This window comes from Varanus komodoensis, unplaced genomic scaffold (assembly GCF_004798865.1).
Source record: "Varanus komodoensis strain SLA01 unplaced genomic scaffold, ASM479886v1 scaffold22, whole genome shotgun sequence".
In the NCBI taxonomy this organism is placed as follows: Eukaryota; Metazoa; Chordata; class Lepidosauria; order Squamata; family Varanidae; genus Varanus; species Varanus komodoensis.
Window position 1 is genome coordinate 3409005 of NW_025335606.1, and position 22336 is coordinate 3431340.

At 49.3% G+C, this 22336-nt stretch overlaps 1 protein-coding gene across 9 annotated transcripts in view; it reads left to right on the plus strand.

Moving 5' to 3' along the window:
* The window catches only part of PIK3C3 (phosphatidylinositol 3-kinase catalytic subunit type 3), a 101895-nt gene that overhangs the window by 32787 nt on the left and 46772 nt on the right, over positions 1-22336 (plus strand). For 8 of the 9 annotated variants that reach the window (XM_044431221.1, XM_044431227.1, XM_044431224.1 and 5 more), the window contains 7 exons: positions 613-729; positions 4681-4812; positions 7177-7305; positions 9571-9640; positions 10973-11037; positions 12589-12673; positions 14017-14091. In XM_044431221.1, coding sequence (XP_044287156.1) covers positions 613-729; positions 4681-4812; positions 7177-7305; positions 9571-9640; positions 10973-11037; positions 12589-12673; positions 14017-14091 — 673 coding nt within the window. Of the gene's footprint in view, positions 1-612; positions 730-4680; positions 4813-7176; positions 7306-9570; positions 9641-10972; positions 11038-12588; positions 12674-14016; positions 14092-18115; positions 18360-22336 lie in introns of those variants that run through there. The other variant, XM_044431228.1, reaches the window with a different exon arrangement.

Consider the following 22336-nt stretch of genomic DNA (forward strand, 5'->3'; position numbering starts at 1 on the left):
ATCTTCAAGAGACCCTCTTTCTGAAACCGAAAGCATTCATGCATCCTAGCAAGGAGTAAAGAATTGACTCCCCCTGCTTTTCAAGTCAAGATTCCTGTGCTGCTGAATAATGCAGCACATTTTATTTATTTATAGCTTTTATATACCATTCTTTAGCATAAGCTCTCACCAAAGGGGGGCAACATGCAGAATTGAGGGAGGCACACAACTCTGAGGGTTCCGTTCTTGGGTTTTTCTCCTCGCAGTAATGGCGGGTGTTCTGTATGCCTGCAATTCTGGGGAGAAGAAACGCATCAGTCACAGCTTTGGGTTTTTCTTCTTCCCCTCTCTCCAATATTAATTGGTTTGTGTCATGCAAGTGTTTTCCTCTAGAGTGATTGCTGTTGGCACAGTAGTAAAAAAGCTAAAAGGTCAGATAACCAGCCAGCTGCTACATGCAGCTTTGATTGCATTTTATAGAGTGGTGGGTGCGGGGAGAGAAACATGCTGTTTGAGGGAAGGCCTGTGTCTTTTACCCACGCGTCTTGAGCAACGTAACTCCAAGAAACCTACTTGAGGCAAAATAATTACAGCGAGAAGAAGTAATTCGGCTTTTCCTTCTCATTCATCCAGGGAGATAAGTCTGTCCGGGTCATGCGGTCCTTGCTGGCTGCACAGCAGACGTTTGTAGATCGCCTCGTCCATCTCATGAAGGCGGTGCAGCGCGAAAGTGGGAATCGAAAGAAAAAAGTACGTGGTGGAACGCAGCGTAGGTCCTTCCCCACCTTTTGTGGTTGGTGGCTTCTGAATGCAAGCATGCGTTGCTGTTTTGCTGAGGGGAACACCTTCTGGGGTTTGGAATGGAGAGGCTTGGAAGATCATCTGTTCAGACCTTTTTCTGGATGCATGGAGGAGGGGGATGGATAACGGCGAAGACACCACCCACAATTCTGATGTATCTCCTGACAATGCCCGAAGTGACTGTGCCATTGCCATCTTCACAAAGCAACTTTAGTGCATCGGGATTTGAGAAATGTGTCCCAGTGCCAGTTAGGGGTGAGGCAGTCAGGGCGAGTGGCTTAGAATCATAGAACCATAGAACAGTAGAGTTGGAAGGGGCCATGAAGGCCATCTAGTCCAACCCCCTGCTGGTGCAGGACATCACGTTACACCATCCCACTCAGATGGTGCCCAGTTTCCTTCTGAATGTCTCCAGTGTGGGGGAGCCCACCAACTCTCCAGGCACCTGGTACCACTGTCGTTTTGCTTTTCCTGATGTCCAGCCTGAATCTGGGTTGTTGCAACTGGAACGGATTAGTCCGTGTCCCACAGTCTGGCATCATGAAGAATAGATCTTGAGTTCCATCCCATGAATGTAGCAAGAAGAAGCCTCGGCATGCTGGATTCAGCTTCCAGGTGGCATTCAGCAGGGGGTTCTGGTTCGGAAGAAAGCCCCACTGCATTTCCGGGGGCTGCTTTCAGCCAAGGGTGCCTGCAGCCTTAATGCAGAAGACCTTCTCTGTATGGCACGCACCTGTCTAGATCCATCCCCTGTGCTCCCCTTGAAGGGTTGACCTGTGTCTGGTCATTAAGTTGGCTAGCAGAGGAACTGATTGTGGGGAGGGAGGCAGGGGGAAGATTCCTCTCCCCTGGCATTCCTTCTGACGTTAACACACGCATGCACACACCCCTGCCGTGTTTCTCTTGCACTTCTATTTCAGCCAGCCAGACATGCGATTATTCACTTATTTGTTTTTCGATTTATATCCTGCCTTTTCCTCAAAGGGCTCAAGGCAGCTTACATCATTCTCCTCCTCCATCTTATCCCCACAACAACAACCCTGTGAGGTAGGCTGGGCTGAGAGTCTGTGACTGGCCCAGAGTCACCCAGTTGGCTCCATGGCTGAGCGGGGACTCGAACCCAGATCCTCTGAGTCCCAGTCCCGCGCTCTTCACCACTGCACCACACTGGCTATGATTAAACAAACATAACTGCACAGTTTGACCCTGGCAGTGGCACCTCGTGGGAGTTCAATGTGCATGTGTTTGATGTAAAGCAAAGGTGTTAAACTGTAACTCCATGGGCCAGATGTGGCCTGCGGGGCTTCTGCAGAGGGCCTTACCTCTTTTTCCCATCCCTCCGTTGTTTGGTGCTCTTCCAGCTTCTGTTTGGTGCTTTTCCAGCTTCTGTGCTCCCCCAGCCACATCTGGGGAAGGATAAGTCATTAAGCACAAGAACTTTAAGCTAAAATATTTGGGGGGCGGGTTGGATGGGGGGGTGGTTTTGGTGTTTTTGATGCATAACGTGGCCCTGTCTCCTGGGTGCTACATGCCTTTGTCCAGCACTGGACTGTAGCCCCCAGGAGATTCTCTGAAATTGAACACGGCCTTCGGTTTGAAAAATATCCCACCAACTACATTTTGTGCCCAGTACTGGATCTGTGACTTTTCTGTCCAGCCGTATTTATTTATTTATAAAATGTGTATGCCATCCAATTATTAACGTCTCTGGATGGCTTACAGCATAAATAAATTGACGACCCACTCTGGCTGCAAATAAAATACGGTAATAAAATTCAATATTAAAACTTGTTAAAATATTGATTAAATAAAAATGTCTTAACCTGGTGCCGAAAAACATATAATGACGGCGCCAGGCGGACCTCTCTGGGGAGCGTATTCCATTGACGGGGCGCCACTGCAGAGAAGGCCCTCCTCCGGGTATTTTGTCTCCTAATATCTTTCACAGAGGGTTCCCGGAGGAGGACTTCTGCTGCTGATCTCAGGGGGCGGGAGGGCAAATAGGAAAGAAGGCATTCCTTTAGGCATCCTGGTCCCAAGCCATTTAGGGCTTTATAGGTAATAACCAGCCCCTTGAATTGAGCCCGGACTTCGATGGGAAGCCAATGGAGCTGATAGAGGACTGAGGTTATATGAGAATAATGCCCAGTCCCCAACAGCATCCTGGCAGCTCTGTTTTGCACCATGTGAAGTATCCGGACTGTCTTCAGGGGCAGCCCCACGTAGAGCGCGTTACAGAAATCCAACCGGGAAGTAACCTATGTGTGTGTTACTGTTGCTAGGCAATCGTCCTCCAGGCAGGGACGCAGCTGATGGATTAGCCGAAGCTGAAGGAAATCGCTCCTCGCCACTGCTGTCACCTGAGCTTCCAAGGACAGCTCTGGGTCGAGGAGCATTCCCAGTCTGCAGACCCGTCCTTTAGAGGGAGTGCAACCCCGTCCAGGGCAAGGCCCAAGTCACCTACCCAGGCGCTCGAATCACCCACCAACAGAACCTCCGTCTTACCAGGATCGAGCTTCAGTATACTTTCAATTCCCCCAGTCCTGCCTGTTTCGGACTGGGAGGTGCAATGCAGAGAGCGGCAAAGAAGCACCATGGGGTGGAGGAAGCATCAGGAGATGAATCGGCCCATGTGAATTGGCTTTCATTGGCTGGGGGGCGGTGGGGGAGGGCTTTCCTCGGACAGGCAACTAGATATCCTTTTCTCTGTAGGAAATAAGCTAGAAGATGCATCTTGCAAGTAATCTGCACTTGAGCAAGGGCTTGACTTCTAATTATTTAACTGTGCTAGCAATAAAACAATTCCCTGCACCACCTTAATCTATTACTGGGGGAAAAATGGAGAAAGCAGGAGTGGAGTTTTATTTAGCGCTCTTACTAAGCTAATTTGAGCAAATTCCTGGGCTTGGAATTCTTTAATTCTGAAATCTGTGGCTTCTGCACCAGGTAAGTGATTCCTGAGGCTTAGGAAAAACGAAAGAAAGCTAGAGCTTTGTACTTATGGTCTCCCAAAAGTCACCATCCTGTTGTTGGGCAGAGAGATGGAAAGGGGGCAAGAGATGATTTTGCCAGACTTCTCCAGGGAAAGCAGGTATGCTCAACAGTTCCTCCTGGGCAGGCCTCACCATGGGGAAGAGGGGCACAGCTTCCCATTTTTCATAAGGGTTTTTGTTCTTCTTTTGTGCTGCCATTGTGGGCATCTGCTAAGCGGGCAGCTTGGCCTCATTTGGCATCCACCCCAGTGGTGTAAGGGGGCACCGCCGTGTCTCCTTGTCCACGTGCTTTGTCGTTCCATTACTTGGAAGTATTCTTCCAGCCTGCAAGAGCGCTCCACGGTTCTGCCTCATTCTCGGGGTGCTTTGTAATTGATTTTGGTGGGGTTTTTTGAGCTTGTTCCATCACCATGTCGTGGCAAAGGATTCTGTGCCAGTGCTTTTCTCTGTGATGCGTTCCAGGCTGTCTGCAGTTTGCCATTTTTTCCCCATTAAACCTTCACCTGGGCTTGAAATGAAGTGTGGGAAGCTGAGGCGGCAACGGGCTCCTAGGAGGATGATAGCACATAGAAAAACCAAATGCATGTATGTATCTCTCAGCCTCCAAAGGCAGGTATAGGCAAGGACCCCCTTCAAACCCATGAGAATTTCTCTGCAATTTTGCTCACCCCCGAGTTTCTTTTGAAAACAATGTATTTTCTACCAATGCATAAAAATGCTGAAAAAATAATCATGCGAAGAGACTTTGGGCACAGCTTCTTTGAAGATCCCAGAAGCCTTGAGCCTGCCTCCATCTGCCCCAGAGCAAATTATTGAATGGATGAGAGTCTCAGGGGTTTACAGTGTCTTGCGGTTCTTACTTGCATGTGACGGGTTCTTCTTTCCTACACCCCTGCTCCGTTTCTAGAATGAGAGGCTGCAGGCACTTCTTGCAGAGAACGAAAAGATGAACTTGTCGGATTTTGAGCCCATTCCGCTGCCTTTGGAGCCTCAGGTGAAAATTCGAGGAATAATCCCAGAGAAAGCAACACTGTTCAAGGTAATGGCACCGATCTTGTCCGCTAACCGGTGTGATTGTGTCCCCCAGCCTGTGGGGTTTGGGGCACCCTTGTGTAGGTATTTGCTGGCAGACTGCCATGCTACTCTTCTTTCTTCGCAAGCTGGAGTCCCAACCTGCTTCAGGATAATTAAACAACCACACAAAGAAGACCCAAAAAGAAAGGGGAGTGATTCTTGCAATATACCCGTATTAAAAAGGCTCCAAACACTTCAAAAAAATCTAAAAAGGTCCAAACATTTAGAAGGTCCAAACCAATCTGACCTGGGGCCAAACTCCATGGTATGCTGCATATACTTCAGTTTATAGAATCAGAGAATAGGAGAGCTGGAAAGGGTCCAGAAGGTCATCTAGACCAACCCCCTGCTCAGTGCAGGACTCCAAGTTGGCTGCCCATCCTGAATGCCTTCAGTCTGGGAACATGGGTGCTTAACCCTTTCTCTCCCATGCATTGTCTCATTATCCACCCTAATGGGACTGGTTCGTGGTTAATGTGTGGGCCCTGCCCACATGCTCTTGCGGTTCTGTTTTCCTTGAGATGCAGAGACAGGAAGAGGACTGGATAATGGAAAATAGATAAATATATTTATTTGCTGAGAGAAATTGATTTTTGCCCTTTCTTTTTTATGAGGGACAAATTGCCAACCAAGCCTGAGCAAATCAGGTCTTTTTGAAAAAGGGCATTCTGAATAGAACTGCCATCTTCGCTAAGTTAATTAGGAAGGAGAGCTAATTGCTTTAAAGTTCCCCTTCCCTTAGCATTTCTTAAGTTTAGAAGATGACTAAGGCAGTTTTCCTCTTCCTGCTCAACTCCAATTATTTCGTTGCGCCCTTTTAAGTAGTGCTGAGATGTTTGGAGGCAGATATGGAAGCTAATGACTTTGGAGTACTTCAATAAACGAACAAGCAGTAATCTTCTTAATCAGAAGTGGCCCTTTGGGTGCTGTTTCTTTATGGCACAGTTGTCAAACCTCTCTCAGCCGGAGGGCTGAAATCAATTTCAGGAAAGCTCTCAGGGGCCCCATGGGGTGGTGAGTGGATCCAAGGCAAACGGGGTGGGCCAAAACACCCCAAACCCCAGCACGTATTAGGTGAATGCCCCTATTGCCAGCAACTGAGCTATAGGAGAGCTTACGTTCAGCAGTACAGAAGGGGAAGCATTGCAGAAATGACCAGCGGATGATCAGGAATAGGAACGAGTGAAGAGTGTGTGTTCTTCTGCAGGCACGGCCTTCAAGGACCCCCATGGGGCTTGGCCCATGAGTCTAAGCCTCGCTACTCCTGCATTATGGCTTAGCTTTCTAACTGCAGGGCTTTGTTCTGCACGTTGCATCTGTACTTCTAATAACAGAAGCTAGAACACACGCTTCTACATTCTCTCTACTTAGGACGGTTTTCCTTTGTTTGTTTCTTTATTGATTGATTTATTATATTTTTGTCCCACCTTTTATTTTTCTTTCCAAGGAAGTCCAGTTAGCTTGCATAAGTCTCCTCCTCCTCCTCTCAATCCTATGCTCACAACAACAACAACCCTGTGAGGGAGGTTGGGCTGAAAGTGAGTGGCCCAAAGTCACCCAGTGAGTTCCATGGCTGAGCAGGGACTCGAACCCGGATCGCCTGACTCCCAGTCCACTCTGTTAACCACTACACCACTCTAGTTCTCCAGTGTTTCTTGTCTTTTCACTTGTTTTCTTCCTTCAAGGGATGGAGCTGTGCCCTCTGTTGAAATGTCTGAGGATCTCTCCAAAGCTTGAAAATTTCATATGGTCATCTAACCACATGCTTGAATTTCTGCACCAGCAGCTAAACCCTCACCCATCTTCCTTTTCTGAATCAAACATGAATTTAGAAGGGTTTGGGAGGTTCCTCTAAATACTTGGCAGGCCGCGAAGCAGTGATTAGCGGCATGGAAAAATGCTTACACACATGAGCCAAGTTCCTGTCTCTCCATAGCTCATCTGGTTTTGCAAGCATTGGGTTGTGCCTGAGGCCACATTTTAAAAGCAGCCTTTCCCAACTGTGAGTTCCCAGAGACTGGATCACATCTCCCACGCTCCTCTGCTGTTGGCTAGGTTGGCCTCAGATGATGAAAGTTGTAGTCCAGCATTATCTGAGAACCGAGATTAGGAAAGTCCACCGAGGTTTTCTGATCATTCACTCAGGCAAAAAGACAGAGAATGTAATGCTGAGACGTTGACTGGTAGGTAGGAAGGTAGGGCTCTGAAGAAACGCTAGCTCCATGTGGCTGTTGGTTTTTTCCCAAGCAGCAGCCATTCCAAATCCTTTTCATTCAGTGTAATCTTCATTGTTTTCTTTCTGTGTTTTGTTCTCTTTTTTTTGGCTCAGAGTGCCCTAATGCCAGCCCAGTTATTCTTCAAGACCGAAGATGGAGACAAGTACCCGGTAATATTTAAACATGGGGATGATTTGCGACAAGATCAACTAATTCTGCAGATAATTTCACTCATGGACAAGGTGATTTGCTAAGCAAAACTTTGTGCGCAGGACTGTTTCTATCTACCTGTCCGTTTCTGCTCTTGGAAGCAACCCAAGCTAGCATGCACAGCTCTTTCCCCTGCCATTTTATCTGCACTGCAACAACCCTATGAGGTAGGTTAGGCTGAGAGTCAGTGACTGGCCCAAAGGTGCCCAGTGAGAGTCGCGGCTGAGGACTAGAACCCATGTCTGCTAAGGAGCTAGCTCCTGATCCGGGGCAGGTTTAGACTGAAAAAAGCCCCAGGGCGGCATTTCCAGCTCTGCTGTTGTGCATGTGCCTTGTTCTTGTAAGCTTTTGGAGCACATGAACGTGTGTCTCCCCAGACAGACTTTAAATGGGGCTTTTCCCTAAAGTCGGTGTGAGAAAGGCCACTGTCCTCTGCATACACACCAAGATACAAGCCCCATTTTAACCCGTGGGGTACATTTTACCTGCTGCGGTTGTCCGTCATGGAAACACCTGTTAACTGAGTCTCCTTGGGTTCTGGTGTGCCGCGGCACCAGTGTGAGACAAGGTCCCGCCAGGGCAGGAGCCGCAAATCCTTCATTTGGAGCCCTTACTCTCTGGAAGGCCATCTGCCCCACCATCCTGCTTCCGTGGATATTTAATAAAATAAACGCTCAGGCGCTACAGAGCCCCTTGGATGAGGTTGCCTTTCGCTCACCTGTTCTTCACCTCCCACTGTCTCCTCCCATCTTTTCTACCTGAGTTGAGTTAAAATCAAATGCCCTCTTCTTTTGCCTGTCTGTACGCCCTCTTTTACAAAAAAGGGTGACCTTAGGGATTTATGTCCTTTAAGAGATGTACAGAGACCTGTTCTCCCTTGCAGAGGAGGGTAGGATGCGCTCAACGGAACAAGGCTCAGGGAACCCAGGTCCGGTTTAGATGCCAGGAAGCACTTCCTGACAGTCAGGACCCCGAGGGTATGAATGGGCTTCCCCGGGAGGTGGTTGAGGCCCCATCGGTGCAGGTGTTCAAAGATACGCTGGACATGCACATGGTGGGCATGTTGTGAGTGGAGCCAGCTGGAGACAGGGGTCAGACTAGATGGCCCGGGAGGCCCCTTCTGACTCTCTTTGTTTCTATGTTATAGTATATGTAAAGTGGCTGATAGAAATGTGTACATTTTTCCCTCTGTGGGCCTGAGCGCCAGATCTTTTTGTACCTGGCACCACCCTGCTAGCTGAAATAAGAAGTAGAAATTAGACCTAATGAGGGAAGGCCAGCTCTTGGGCATGTTCGCTCAGAAAAAAATCCTGGCAACTTTCCCTCACTCACGTCTCTGCTTTGGTTTTTGCAGAGTTCTGGGGCACGTGTATGCAGGTCCAGCTGGGCGTTAAATGAAGCCCATTGAGTTCAATGGGGGCAATGCAGCACCTTCAGGGTGCAAATGAGAGCGATGCGGACGCTGTGTATGCATCGGCATGCCCGGTCTGTTGATCAGGATGGCTTTTGTCTTCCCCAAGATGGATGTTGAGACAGGGAGTGGGAAGGCGACAAGAACAATTCAGATGACAAGGCTGGTAAAATTACCCAGTGTCTCGTGAACTCTTGTTGAAAGAAGAGCAATGCAGAGGGGTTGGAGCCGTATCGACACAAACAGCTCCCTTACCGTCCTCCTTCCTTTCCTCTCCTTTGGATTCTCTTTGATTCTTGTGGTTACTGTTCACCTTGCCGCATTCTGCACTTCTGCCAGTTCGCATGTGTCTCCCGACCCAACCCTGAGATCATGCTATTTTGTCCATCGTCACGTTCGAGGAGCTCTTACAGGTGTAACTGTGTTTTGGCCTTCCCATATGGATTCATCCTTCCATCCCATATAAGTCCACGGCTTTTCCCGGTGCCTTAATGTCTCTCCATCTGACTGTAGGCGCTGGGCCTTTCTCACTTCCACTAAAGGTGTGATCCTGTTGGCATTTAGCCTGAAAAAGACCTTTGGCACCCAGCATTCCCAAGACTGCAAACAGCTGGAATACCTGGCAAAGTGGTTTGGTGGAGAGCTGGCCAGTAAGCTGTCCGGGTGGCCAGAGATTGGACCCTCCTGCTAGGAATCCTTTTCGGAGACTGCTGGCAGCTTAGACTTGGTGTCAGAGCATTAATAACCAGACCCCTCCCCCGCCCTCCATCAGCCTCTCGCCTGCCCATTAATGTTGTCGCCATTGCCTTGTGCATTGGCAAAGCCAGACAATTTCTTACACTCTGTTCATGCTCGCCTTAAACTCAGCATTCTGGTTTCCCCACAGCTCTTACGAAAGGAGAACCTGGATTTGAAACTGACTCCTTATAAGGTCTTGGCTACTAGTACAAAACATGGTAAGGATCCCTTTTCCCTTGGGGCAGAACTAAAGTAGGTCCTTTGACAATGCAGAGTCTTATGGTGGTTTTGCTCTTTGTTTGATCTGTCGGTGCAGTTTGGTTTGGCGTTTTACTTCCTTGGCCAAGCTCTTAGGGTAGCTCCTGTCTCCAACCTGCACAGGGGCAGGTGTGAGAGAGATGCTGCCTTCTGGTGCTGATGCTAAAAAGACATCCCGTTTTCCCATGCACAGAGAGGCACAGAACAGTGTCCTCCAAGGCCAGAGCAGTCCCCTTCTCCTGATTTACACATCAAATGTGTGGCACGTTATGCCACCGAAATGGCCGCAGATCCTTGAGTGAGTTAACCTGGGAAATGGCATGTAAGGCTCCCCTCCTTCCCCCCAGCCTTGAAGAGGCCTACAGATTCCTTAAACTCAACAGACAGAGGTTGCTGGAGCCCAGGACTCTGACCTTGAGAGATGTTCTCCAAATAGTCGGTCCCCATCACCCCACTGCTTTTGGAAATAAAGAGGGAACTGGAAGAGCAAGGGGGTGGTCCCCCCATCCTTCAAGGTTGTTTTTTGAGTCTTCGGTATTTTTATGTATGCTTAGTTGCAAAGTCTTGCCCAATTCCTCGTGGCCTCCAGGCTCTCCTGTCCTCCACCATCCCCAAGGTCCATACCCACTGCCCCAGTGACCCCATCCAGCCACCTCAACCTCTGCCGTTGCCTTCTCCTCTTGAAGTCAGTTGTTCCCAGCATCAGGGTCTTCTCCAGCGAGTCCCTCCTTCTCATTAGGTGGCCAAAGAAGTTGAGCTTCATCTTCAGTATCTGACCCACTGAAGATCAGGGTTGATTTCCTTTAAGATTGACTGATCTGATGTCTCTGCAGTCCAAGGGACTCTCAGGAGTCTTCTCCAGCACCACACCGAAGGAGTCTTCGGTGGGAACACCTACGAGCCCAGCTTCAGAGTTGCTTCCTGCTGCTCCCGCATCCTTGAGAAATGGTGGAGCCTTGCAGAAAGTGAATCCCTGTGGGACGGGCCAGGCAGACTGACCTTTGAATGGGGGCTGCATTCAGGTGGACCCAGTCTAAAAGCTTCTGACAAGCGGGGGTGCCTGTTCTGGACTGCTGCTTGCTTGGTGTGCCCCCTCACCTAGAGGGAGCACATGCATCTCTTTCACCTGCCGGATTCAGGCATGATGCCCGCATTTCCAGAATGCCTGTTGGCACCGCTTCCTATCCTCAAGGGCACACAGAAACATGCTGAGTTTGGAATCTGAGATGCTTCTTAGCATCTCTGCATCCACTTCTCTGATCCCCTTGCTGTAACGTCCTCTCTTTTCCCAGGCTTCATGCAGTTCATTCAGTCAGTGCCAGTGGCAGAAGTTCTTGCTACGGAAGAAAGCATTCAGGTGTGTGGGTCGCCCTGGCGCGGGTGCCTGTGCGAGGGGGAACCGAGGCAGAGCCCAGCGTCAGCGTCCCCTGGCCCTCAGTCCTGCGGAAGAGGCACACTGCCCCCTTTGTGGTCTTGCGGTAGCATCGCTCTGCACAGAGGCTGAAAGACGAAGCAGCAGGAGAGCGTCTTGCGTGGCGTGTGGCGTGCGCAAGCCCAAGCGCCACAGAAGTGGGAAGTAGAATGGAGAGTCCCTTGCCAAACACGCTTATGGGGTCTTATTTTTCTGTGGGGAGGGGCTCAGTGGATTTCTGCAGCTCACTTCTCTAAATTGACCGGAGAAGGATGCAACCAAAGAAGAAGACTCCCTTGGTTTTCGTACTTATCCGTGTGTTGTTTTCAGGAGGATTTTGGGAACATCTTTTTCTGCTCCCGCTTTAATGCTAGTGTGGTATCCCCAGGAAGGGTGGACCTTTCTCTTCCTTCGAGCTGGTCTTGCTAGCAAAATCCAACAGTCCCAAACCATTTGCTCCCCCTTTTCCTGGGAATTCTCCCTTCCCCTCCCAGTTGGCAGGGGCATTTTACACAATTTCAGTCCTTTTGGCCGGGGTGCAGACCTTGTTCCATCCCAAGGGCTGCATTTAATTTCTGAGAAATTCTTCAGCATTCTGGTCCTAGGCAGGACCAAAGGAAAATGGTGCCAATTATTCCCACTTTCCAGTGCCCCCGTATGCGTATAAACAAGACGGAGAACATGGCATAACTAACTGATTAGCACGTCCTGTGCTCTCATTCTTATTGCTCTTAGGAAGAAATTCATAGAGGCCAAACCTGTCAACAGATATTAGTCATGTTTACTAAATGGAACCTCCAAGTTCAAAGGCAAAATATCTCTGAGGACCAGATGCTTCTCAAGTTCCCAGTAATATTTCTAGGCCAATTCGCTGCTGGAATTCTAGCTGTAACCCTGCAGGCCTTTTCCCCTCCCCTAAATAAAACATGTTAGTGCACATTTTGCAATTCATTTCCTGTATCTCAATTCACGATTGCTTTGAATTGCTAATGCTATTTAAATTCTGCAACCCAGGCACAAAAGAAATATATCTACTTTTGAAGCATTTAACGCTCTCTCTGTAATTATGCAATAACTCTGCATTTGAAATTCAGTGGGATGGGATTATTTTGAAGAAAGAGAGGCCCTTGAGTGTGTACTGCAAAGTGATTTTAAATCTTTCTGCTGGAGAGGTTAAGGAAATTCTATCAGATACAAACTAAGCATTGCAATGTAACACTAAGGGGGGATGTAATTTGCTTGATTGTTCTTTGCTTAATGTTATTTTATAAATATAGTGCCAATTCCGTACTGGGCCTGGACTGCCTTTTAACGATCAAGATTGGTATTTGGGTTCAGGGTGAAGGGGGAAAGGGGAAAAAATTGAAGCTTGTCACCAGTAGGAGAGAGTAATATTTTCTTCAAGGTTGCAACCAGCATTTTTCTGCGTCTGCCCTGGGAGATTCGTAGAGTCATTACACTGGGAGAAGAAATAAACTTTCTGTTGATGCTTTTCAGAACTTCTTCCGAAAACACGCAGCGAGCGAAACGGGACCCCATGGAATTAGCGCGGAAGTGATGGACACCTACGTCAAGAGCTGCGGTAAGCGGTGGCGGGCAGTGGCGGCTGAGCTGATGTGAGCCTCTTAAGGGACTCGTGGGGTTCATGATGGAGACGAGGGGAGACGGGAGTCTTTCCTCCCCCTGCCCTCATGTCCAGTGCATATGGGAGTGGGAACAAAGTCACTTTCTGGTGCTGCCACATTCGCTGTTATTGTGAAAGGGCCCTTGTGAATATAGTTGTGTGGGCAAAGGAAGTCACCTCTGTGCGTACGGTGCCCGTCCCTGTTCCGGATGCATCCCTGAGCTCTTCCCATCTGGGGCAGCTTAGAAGGTTGAACTCCATAATGCAAGATGGAGAGCCGCTGTGGTGTGGAGGTTAAGAGCACGGGACTGGGACTTGGACGATCTGGGTTCTAGTCCCCACTCGGCCATGGAGCCCACTGGGTGACTTTGGGCCAGTCACAGACTCTCAGCCCAACCTACCTCACAGGGTTGTTGTTGTGAGGATAAGATGGAAGAGGAGAATGATGTGAGCTGCCTTGAGCCCTTTGTAGGAAACAGGCAGGATATAAATCCAAAAAAATAAATGAATAAAATGGTTGGTTGGGGGAAGGGGCAGAGTCCCTGACCTCTGCACAGGGCCCTCCGCAGGCGATTGGGGTCCTCACCCTTTGCGATTGGGATCCTCACCCTTTGCATTATGTTCACATGACCCCAGTCCTCCGTCAGCTTCACTGGCTCCCCATTGAAGTCCGGGCCCAATTCAGGGTGCTGGTTATCACCTACAAAGCCCTGTATGGCTTGGGTCCTGATTATCTAAAGAGCGCTTGCGTCCATATATGCCCTCCCGCCCCTTGAGATCAGCAACAGAGGCCCTCCCCCGGGAGCCCTCCGTGAAAGATATTAGGAGGGTAGGTACTTGGAGGAGGGATGTGCTCCCCAGAGAGGAATGCGCTCCCCAGAGAGGTCCGTCTGGCACTGTCGTTATTTGTTTTTTGGCACCAGGCCAAGACCTTTTTATTTAAACGTTATTTTAATTGTTAAGGTTATTTATTGATTTTAAACTCTCCAGGCTGTTTCCACTATTTTATGTATTTTTTGTATTTATATGCTGTTTTTATTTATGATTGTAAGCCGCCCCGAGGCTTATGCATATAAGGTGTTTGTATAAATAAATAAATAGGATAGAAAATATTGACTTTAAAAAAAATAGCAGTGTAATGCAGAATTCAGGCAGAGCAAATGACAGCCTGAGTGAAATCAAGTAGACACATGCATTTGTCCTGAACAGAACAAGGATTCTTTCTGGCACTAGAATAGAATCAGCATAATGATCTCCTACACAGGGAAAGTACGCAAGTTGACAATGTTTTTCATTTCCAGCTGGATATTGTGTGATAACATATATCCTTGGAGTTGGAGACCGGCATCTGGATAACCTTTTGCTAACCAAAACAGGTAATAGTTAACTTTTTTTTTTCTGGTACTTGCCTCTTGGAATTCAGTCCTTTTCCCCTTCTGTTCTGGAGTAAAGAGACAATGACTGCAGGATTCAGTAGAATTATTTACCAAAATCACTGCACAGTGTTTGAGGTCCTGTGCAGTATGAAGACTAGGTAAGGATTGTTCCTGGATAAAATTAACCCGACAATTTTCAGCAGATAGAGCATGCCTGTGGAGTTGTCATCGATCGATTGATCGATCGAGCGACCAATCTGATTATGGTCTTAGACCAGCATATGAGGTAGTAGGTTTTTTCCCTGTCCAAACATACATACGATCAAGACTTCAACCATCCACTCTTCTCTAAAACAGAGTACAACGATAATTAGAATCTAATCTTTTAAAAAATCCCTTTTGTACTCTGGTTTCACTAAAGGTAAACACCGAGGCCCAACGGTCATTAAGGGCCCACCTTGTGTGGAATGGCTAATGATGGGTTAACTGACCTGTACTTCGTTTGGGTGACAGTGTTAACCATGAATCTCTGGCTTGTTCTTGACTTCAAACTTTGGGCTGTTTGTCCCTCAACAGCGGGTTAACTGACCTGTCCTTCGTTTGGGTGACAGTGTTAACCATGAATCTCTGGCTTGTTCTTGACTTCAAACTTTGGGCTGTTTGTCCCTCAACAGCCCAGAATTTTGGGCTTGGTTGCTGTCAGAGTTGTGGTGGGCTGCGACATGGAGCCGGCTGGCTGGCTGGCAGTTTTCAACTTGGTCTGTCAGGTGTTGGCATAGGAGAATACCTGTTCTTATTCTTGGCCTGGTTCTCACATAATGGCAATTCGTAGCTTGTTTAACCCATGGATTGTCCTGGATTTGAACATGCAAGCAAGCGGCAGGTGCCCACCGTTTCTGCTTTGCATCTGGTTTCAGAAAACAACAAGCAAACGGGAATGTGCCGAGTGGCTAGTGGGCAGTGTGTGTGTTTTGCATGGCCTCAGAAATGGACAGACTTCACTTAAGAGCATAAGGAAAGCTCTCAAAGCTCCATCTAGTCCAGCCCTCCATTGACACAGTGGCAAACCAGCCGCCTACAGGGTCCCTCCAGCAGGATGGGTGCCAGACCTCAGCAACTGGGACATGCAGGCAGGCCTGTTTTCTGCCTCCTTTACCAGAGGGAAAACAGCCAGCAAGCCTAGTAGTCACTGACAGTCTACTCCCTCATAAATCTCTCCAATCCCCTTTTAAAGCCACCCGGATTGGCAGCCACTGCTGCTTCCTGTGGCAGCAAATTCCACAACTGAATTTGTGGAAGAAGTTTTCCTTTTATCTTCCCCAGGCCTCCCACCAATCAGCTTCATGGGATTTGAGTGTTATGGGACAGGGAGAAAAATGTCTCCCTCTCCGCTTTCTCCACACTGTGCATTATTTTAAATACCTCTCCATTGTTTCCCCTTCCTCACCGTTTTTCTAAGCCAGACAGTCCCCGTCGCACCCATTCCTCACAGGGGGGCTGCTCCAGTCCCCATTCATTTCTGCTGCCCTCCTCTGCACCTTTCCCAACTCAGTCATGTCCTTTTTCAGGTAAGGCAACCAGAAATGAACGCAATAATCCAAGTGTGGCACCAGATATTTGTATAAGGGAATTGAGATTTGGGCTGTTCTGTTTTCTATCCCTTTCCTAACGATGCCCAGTGTGGAGTTTACCGTCTTCACGGCAGCCATGCGCTCAGCACTCACCTGTCGAACCAAGCTGAAAGCAGCGAGCCACCTGGCCGGGTCTCGCAGCCTGCTAGGAGGCTTGGCTCCCTGCATGTCCCTGCCATCACAGGCAAGGAAGGACAACAGGTGCGGAGACCTCTCCTGGGTCTTTCCATAGGAGGGGTGGGTCCTGTTCAACAAGGTGGGTCAGCATAGTGCTCCATGCAGCATCCTTGCGATCCGCACGAGGCCTCTTCTCTGCAGGGAGTCCTGGCAGTGCTTTGCAGGTGTGAACTGGCCATACCTGAAAGAGCGTCTTCTACCCCATTAAAGCTTGCTGCTGGTCAGAAGGTGAGGAAAATGCACGGACTGAGCCCAGGGTTGTCCTCTCTCACCTTTAATTCTCTGCTCGGTGCTGCCAGAAGTTGCCAAAAGCAAACTCTCGAAGGAGGGTCATTTCTCCAGTAGGATGAGTTCTGGTTTTGGTTTGTTTGGCTTCAGAACCACATCTCTCTGAAGTATTTCTTGAGGGGGATGGGGAAGCGAAAAGATACCTGTTACTCGCTCTTCTTCTCCATCACCTCCTTCTCTCTCCCCCACTTCACTGCATCGCACTGCAGAGCAATAGCAGGCTGGGATTCAAGGGCTGTCAGCTTTTGAACTGACCCCTTTAGGATGGAATCCTGTGCTTGTGTATTCACAAGTTGACAACTTCCATAATGCTTCTGCATAGCCTGAAGTGCCTGATCCTGCCTCATGTTGGAAGCTAAGCAGGGTCAGGCCTGGTCAGAAGAATCTGGGAGGGAGACCCGAGTCCTGCGTTGAGCAGGGGCTTGGACCCAACGGCCTTCTGGGCCCCGTCCAAATTTATGATAGCATGAATTTGCTCCAGACTAGGAGTAAGCATAGGACCCCATCCTTAGTGTTGCAAAGTTCAGTGGGGGAATTGTTCAGGAGGGCAGGAAAAGGGGCCCCTTCTCACCCCATCACTCCATCCTCTTCAGACTCTGAGCAGCTGCAAGTCTGTTCCCTGGACTGTATTCACGTCAGAAGCCATGAATACACCGTGGCTTGGCGTGTATGGAATCAGCGTTGCTTTCTTCTGTTCGCTGGATCTCAAAATTTACTTTACAGTGTAAACACATGTACACATCAAACTGAGTAGCTGATCATAACTGGTGTCAGGAAATTCAGAAAACATTTTGCAGTGGCAATTTGATCGCTGCGGTAGAGCTTCTCAAGCCAACTTTTTCAGGCTCCAACTGCCAAGAAGATGGCAGATGAGAAAAAAGAAAATAAACCTCGTGATACGAGTGGAGGAAAGCAAGTACCATTTTCGCGACTCTTAATTTGTTCCTTATAAAATAATGTAGCTAATTGGCAGTTGGCGGGTCCTTTTATATAAACACACACACGCCTGCACACACATCACAAACGCAATTTTAAGATCGCTTAATTATATGCCTGTGCCATGTATCTTTTTAAAGGACTTTCAGCAGATTTAGTATCTATTATACACTCAACTGCATTCCAAATACAGTGCGTATTTAAAAACATTTATTAGGACTAGTTAATTAGATTGATATTGGCCATAATTGCATTTGTACCGAACAAAGAGATTCCTTCCTTTCTGCTGGATCTTTAATAATGATATTAATCAGAGCTCTAATGCAGCTGGCTTTCTGGACTGCAGCTGCAGCCCTCGCCCCAGAATCCCAATATTTTGAAGTCTAGTCCTCCAGCCTGGAGCAGGGTTGGTCAGCCAGAAGTCCAACAGGTAGACCAGCCCTCTCTTTAATCTCACACCTTGACAATGACGACAGTGGTGATTGCGTTTGTATCCCGTCTTTTGCTCTTGTGAGGAACTCAAGACAACTTCCTTAGCTCCAGTATCTCCTCACAACAACCGCCCTGTGAGGTAGGCTGAGCTGAGGTGCTGGCTGGACCAGAGTCTCCCAGGGAGCTTCATGGCTGAGTGGGGACTGGAAACCGAGTCTCCTGCATCCCAAGTCCCACATGCTAAGCACCGCATCGCATTGGTTTTCTGTTCCTCCTCCTCCTTTTTAGTGTAACCCCTGAGCATACATAGGAGTTGAGTCCTTTTAACTGGGTGGTTCAGCCCTATCTTTCCATATTGTGTGTTTTCTGGCAAGGAAATCCAGTTTTCCAGTCCTCCAGACCAGCAGTTTGATCAGATTCAACCAACTTTAACATTGGGTGCTCCCAAGTGGTTCCTGTGAAGTTGCGAATGTCGCCACTTTTGGTTTTGAAAGAACAAGGAACGCTGGTGGACACCGCAGAGACAAGGAATTGGCACTGCATTCTTATGTATATTGTAGAAATTCTGCCCAGAAGCGACGTTCAGTGCCTGAGGCCACAAGGAAGAGGAGCTTCTCGGTGGTGGCTCCAGCTGTGGAACGAGTTCCCCACTGTTGCCTGCCTGGTACCTGCTCTATATCCTGTTGACATCAGGATGGTCGAAGGAGCACATGGGAGCAGAGGGGGATTTTCGGAGGTCGAGTTGTACTAATCTCTCTTCGTTACTTAAGTTGTCTGAGCTGAGTTATAAATGTTTGCAGTGAGGATTGGTGATGTTTTTATCGCAGCTTGTATTCATGCTGCGTGCTGCAAATGGCTGTGCCGCACCCAGAAAGTTTTGGCTGTCACAAAACAAATGATCCCCCCACCCCCGCTGCGCCGTGCTCCAATTCGTTTGCCCTCTGGATTAATTAATCTGGCCGGTGATCTTATGCAGTCCAAGTCCCTGGGCCACGTGCCCCTGAAAACCCCAGTGGTGCCAACCTGGACCCCGAGGCAGGTGTCTTTTGTCCTGCTCCTGGCTTAGAACCTGAGGAATTGCATGGTCCTTCGGGATACAGAGGCCAGTATTTCCTGATCTTGTTTCTAAAGCCGCACCTGGATGGGAAGTGATGGGAGAGACCTTGTATCCGCTCAGCATTCCGTAGGATTGAGGGCCACCATGGTCAGCAGAGCCAGGATCAGGGTGGACGTGGCTGGATGTCCTCTGAGGGCCCCAAGCTCCATAGGGGTCCACTGATAAGAGCCCCCTGGAACTGTCCCTCCTCTTCCTCCTTGCTCTTTGCTGCTTCTCCTTCCCCTTACTGCAGCCCAGACGGTGGTGGTGGTGGGAAGCAGGAGCAGTCTTCTTGCTCACAGGGTGTCCACGAAGCTTGCAGTGAGGAAGAAGCTGAGGGGAAAGAGCCACTGGGGGCCATGGTAGTGAGAAGGGGGATTCCTCAAAGGGAGCTCGGCCCAGTTGCCCCCCCCCCCAACCTGAAGGCATTACTTAAGAGCAAAATGATCCCCATTCAGGTCCCACCTTGGCCATTAACTTGCTAGGTGACCGTATCTCACGGTGCATATCTCCAGCATTAAGTCCTTGGCACTCCGGCTCAGTCAGTAATAGTGCAAAGAGTCTATTGGCTTGTCCCTCATGCCTTAGCTTCCAGACCTCTGAAATCTGGCCTGCATGCCAGTGGGACCCTGGAGGTGTTTCATAGAACCAGAATAGTAGAGTTGGAAGGGGCCATGAAGGTCATCAGGTCCAGCCCCCTGCTGTTGCAGGACTCCAAGTCACACCACCCCACTCAGAGGGCTGTCTAGTCTCTTTCTGAATGTCTCCAGTGTGGGAGAGCCCACCACCTCTCCAGGCAGCTGGTTCCACTGCCATATTGCTCTGACTGTGAGGAAGCGTCTCCTGATGTCCAGCCTGAATCTGGGTTGTTGCAGCTTGAATTGATTATTCTGTGTCCTGCACTCAGGTATCAGCAAGAAGAGATCTTGACCTTCCTCTTTGCAACAGTCTTTGAGGTACTTATAAAGGGATACCATGTCCCCCCTCAGTCTGCTCTTCTGTGCCTCAGGTGACTTCTTAAAATGCATTGGTTGATTAAGATCTGCCCGTGTGGCAGAAGCCTGCACCAGCATCCTCAGCCTTCAGGGCAAGAGCTTCTTTCCTAACCAGCACTTAGCCTTGCAGTCCATAGACTTTGAAGCTGGGGGCTGAGTAAGCTGAGGGACAGGGTTATGCGTCTGGTCCCTCCCGCCCACTGTGGGGCACCCTCCCCATCCCACCGGAAGTCTTACAGGAGCATCATTCTGTAGGATGGGCTGTTCCTTGGGGGTCAGCAAGCACGCCTTCACTCAGGTGGAGTGAGCACCAAGGGAGTAGTGGTTAAGAGCCTGGGACTGGCACTGGGACTCGGACGATCTGGGTTCTAGTCCCTGCTCGGCCATGGATCCAGCTGGGTGGCTTTGGGCCAGTCACAGACTCTCAGCCCAACCTACCCCACAGGGTTGTTTTTGTGGGGATGAGATGGAGGAGGAGATGTAAGCTGCCTTGAGCCCTTTGCAGGAAAAAGGCAGGATATAAATTGAAGGAAAAAAAAGGGTAGATCTGTGCAGATGTGTTTGAAGACTTGCTGTATCAAGCTAAGGGCCACTCAGTAGAGTTAGATGCCTACTCCCTTGCCTCTCCCAGGGGAACCGCTGCTCAGGAGAGTGGAGGGAAGGTGCCTTCCTCAGGTGGCTAAGGAGGCCCAACCCAGGGCTTTGCTCAGGTGGGTGCAGTGTGGCTTCCTGACAGCCTGACCGATATGAGGGCCATTCCCACCATGTGAAGTTGGGTCTGCTCTCTTGTCACTAATAGCATATACCAGAAATCGCCTCCACCTCCATGATCCAGCGTGACTTCCAAACTCAGCTGGGGATTTCAACTTCGTACATGACCCATGCACCAAATGGGCCTGTAAAGAAAGATGTACTTGTTGGCGTTACCACAGCTTTGTCGTTCCCGGTTGCAGAGGTTCCCCTAAAGCCCTGTGGGGTTTTTCTCTGGCTGGTCCTTGAAGGGACAAGCCACAATTCTAGCCTCTGAATCTACAACAAACAAACAAGGTTTCGAAGCTCTGAGGACTAGTTAGTCTCTCCTACTCACTCCGAGAAATACCCAGTAGAATACTCCGGGTATTTGCCAAGTCATGTTTGCTCATAGAAGCCCAGTTTTGCTTCTTAAGTACGGCAAAGTGGACCATCCTCCCAGTCAGGGGGAAGTGTTCTTGTCAAATGCATGCCCTGCATTTGGGGGAAGGCCCATGGTCCACTCACAGAGGCTTTCATTCGTGAAGTCCCAGGTCCAGCCCTTGGCTTCCCTATTTAAAGGGATCTAAACCATCCTTCCTTGGAGATGTAATGATGACGTCCAATACGGCTTCAAAAGAGGGCTGGAAAAATTCGGGGGGGAGAAGGGTACCAGTCCTAATGGCTATAAGATAACTCTAGTATCAAGGGCAGTAGGCCTATGAACACTAGTTGCTGGGGAACATGGGCTGGAGGGTCCTGCCGCATTCTGGTCCTATGTGTAAATTTCCCATGGGCAGCTGGATAACCTCTGTGTGGAGAGAAGGTTGGATCCGACGGGCCCATGGTCTCCCTCCGTAATTTCTTAGGAGCAGAGAGCGGGGAATGAGATGGACCTCCCTGCCAAGGACCACAGAAAGCTGATGGTCGACTCGATGAGCAACTAGACCGACCCAGCAGAAGGCAGCTTCCTACCATGATCCCTAGAAGCGCTGATCTCAAACGGTCGCTTTTCCCCTTTGCTCCGTGTTTCCCTTGGAAAACGCTTGGATGGTGCTGTAGGGGGCAGTGTGTGAACATGATAAATCTGGCTGAACTGCGCTTCGCAGATTGCTGAAGAGAAGCTGGTCGCTAGCAGCCGACAGGGGAGATGGGGCTGTGGCAGTTCCAAGACTCTCCGATTTCTGTCGCGTGAGGCTTGGAGGCGTGAGCGCTTAGAGCCTCGTCAGGCACATCTGGTCAGCCTGGGCTTGCAAAAAGCTCCCACAGCAAATCTGTTCTCCTGCCCCATCAAATCGAGCATTGTGATGCAGCATAGACACTTCTTAATATCAGGCTGAGATCCTGTGCACACACAACTGGGCACTCAGCCCCATTCATTGCAGTGGGGTTTACCTCTGAATTAATATGCATAGCCTTGTGATGAGGACCCTGGTGCTGGGGATGATTGGCAGCAAAAGGAGAAGGGGACGGCCGAGGATGAGGTGGCTGGATGGGGTCACAGGAGAGGTGGGTGTGAGCTGGGTGGACTCCGGGGGATGGCAGAGGACAGGAGAGCCTGGAGGAATGTTGTCCATGGGGTCATGATGGGTCGGACACAACTTTGTGACTAACACACAGCCTTGTGATGTTGGTTAGCCAAATGGCTGCCATCGTCCATCAGTTCTGCATCATCTGGCTAGTGTTTTCAAAGAGGCTGTAAAGAGGCTGAGCTTCCTTCCATCACCTGCTACCCTCTAGCGACAACTCCCAGCATCTGCCTGTCCAAACGGGGATGATGAGACTTGCAGTGCTGCACATCAGCTGTGGAAGGCTGACATGAAATCCCTGGCATGCGAAATTTCTTCCTTCCTTCCCCCAAAGAATAAGAGACCAGCCCGTATGGATTCCTCCGGCCTGTCCTCCAAAGAGATATGGGTGGTCTTCCTCACAGCACTGCCTGGGCTTGATCAGCAGGTGTG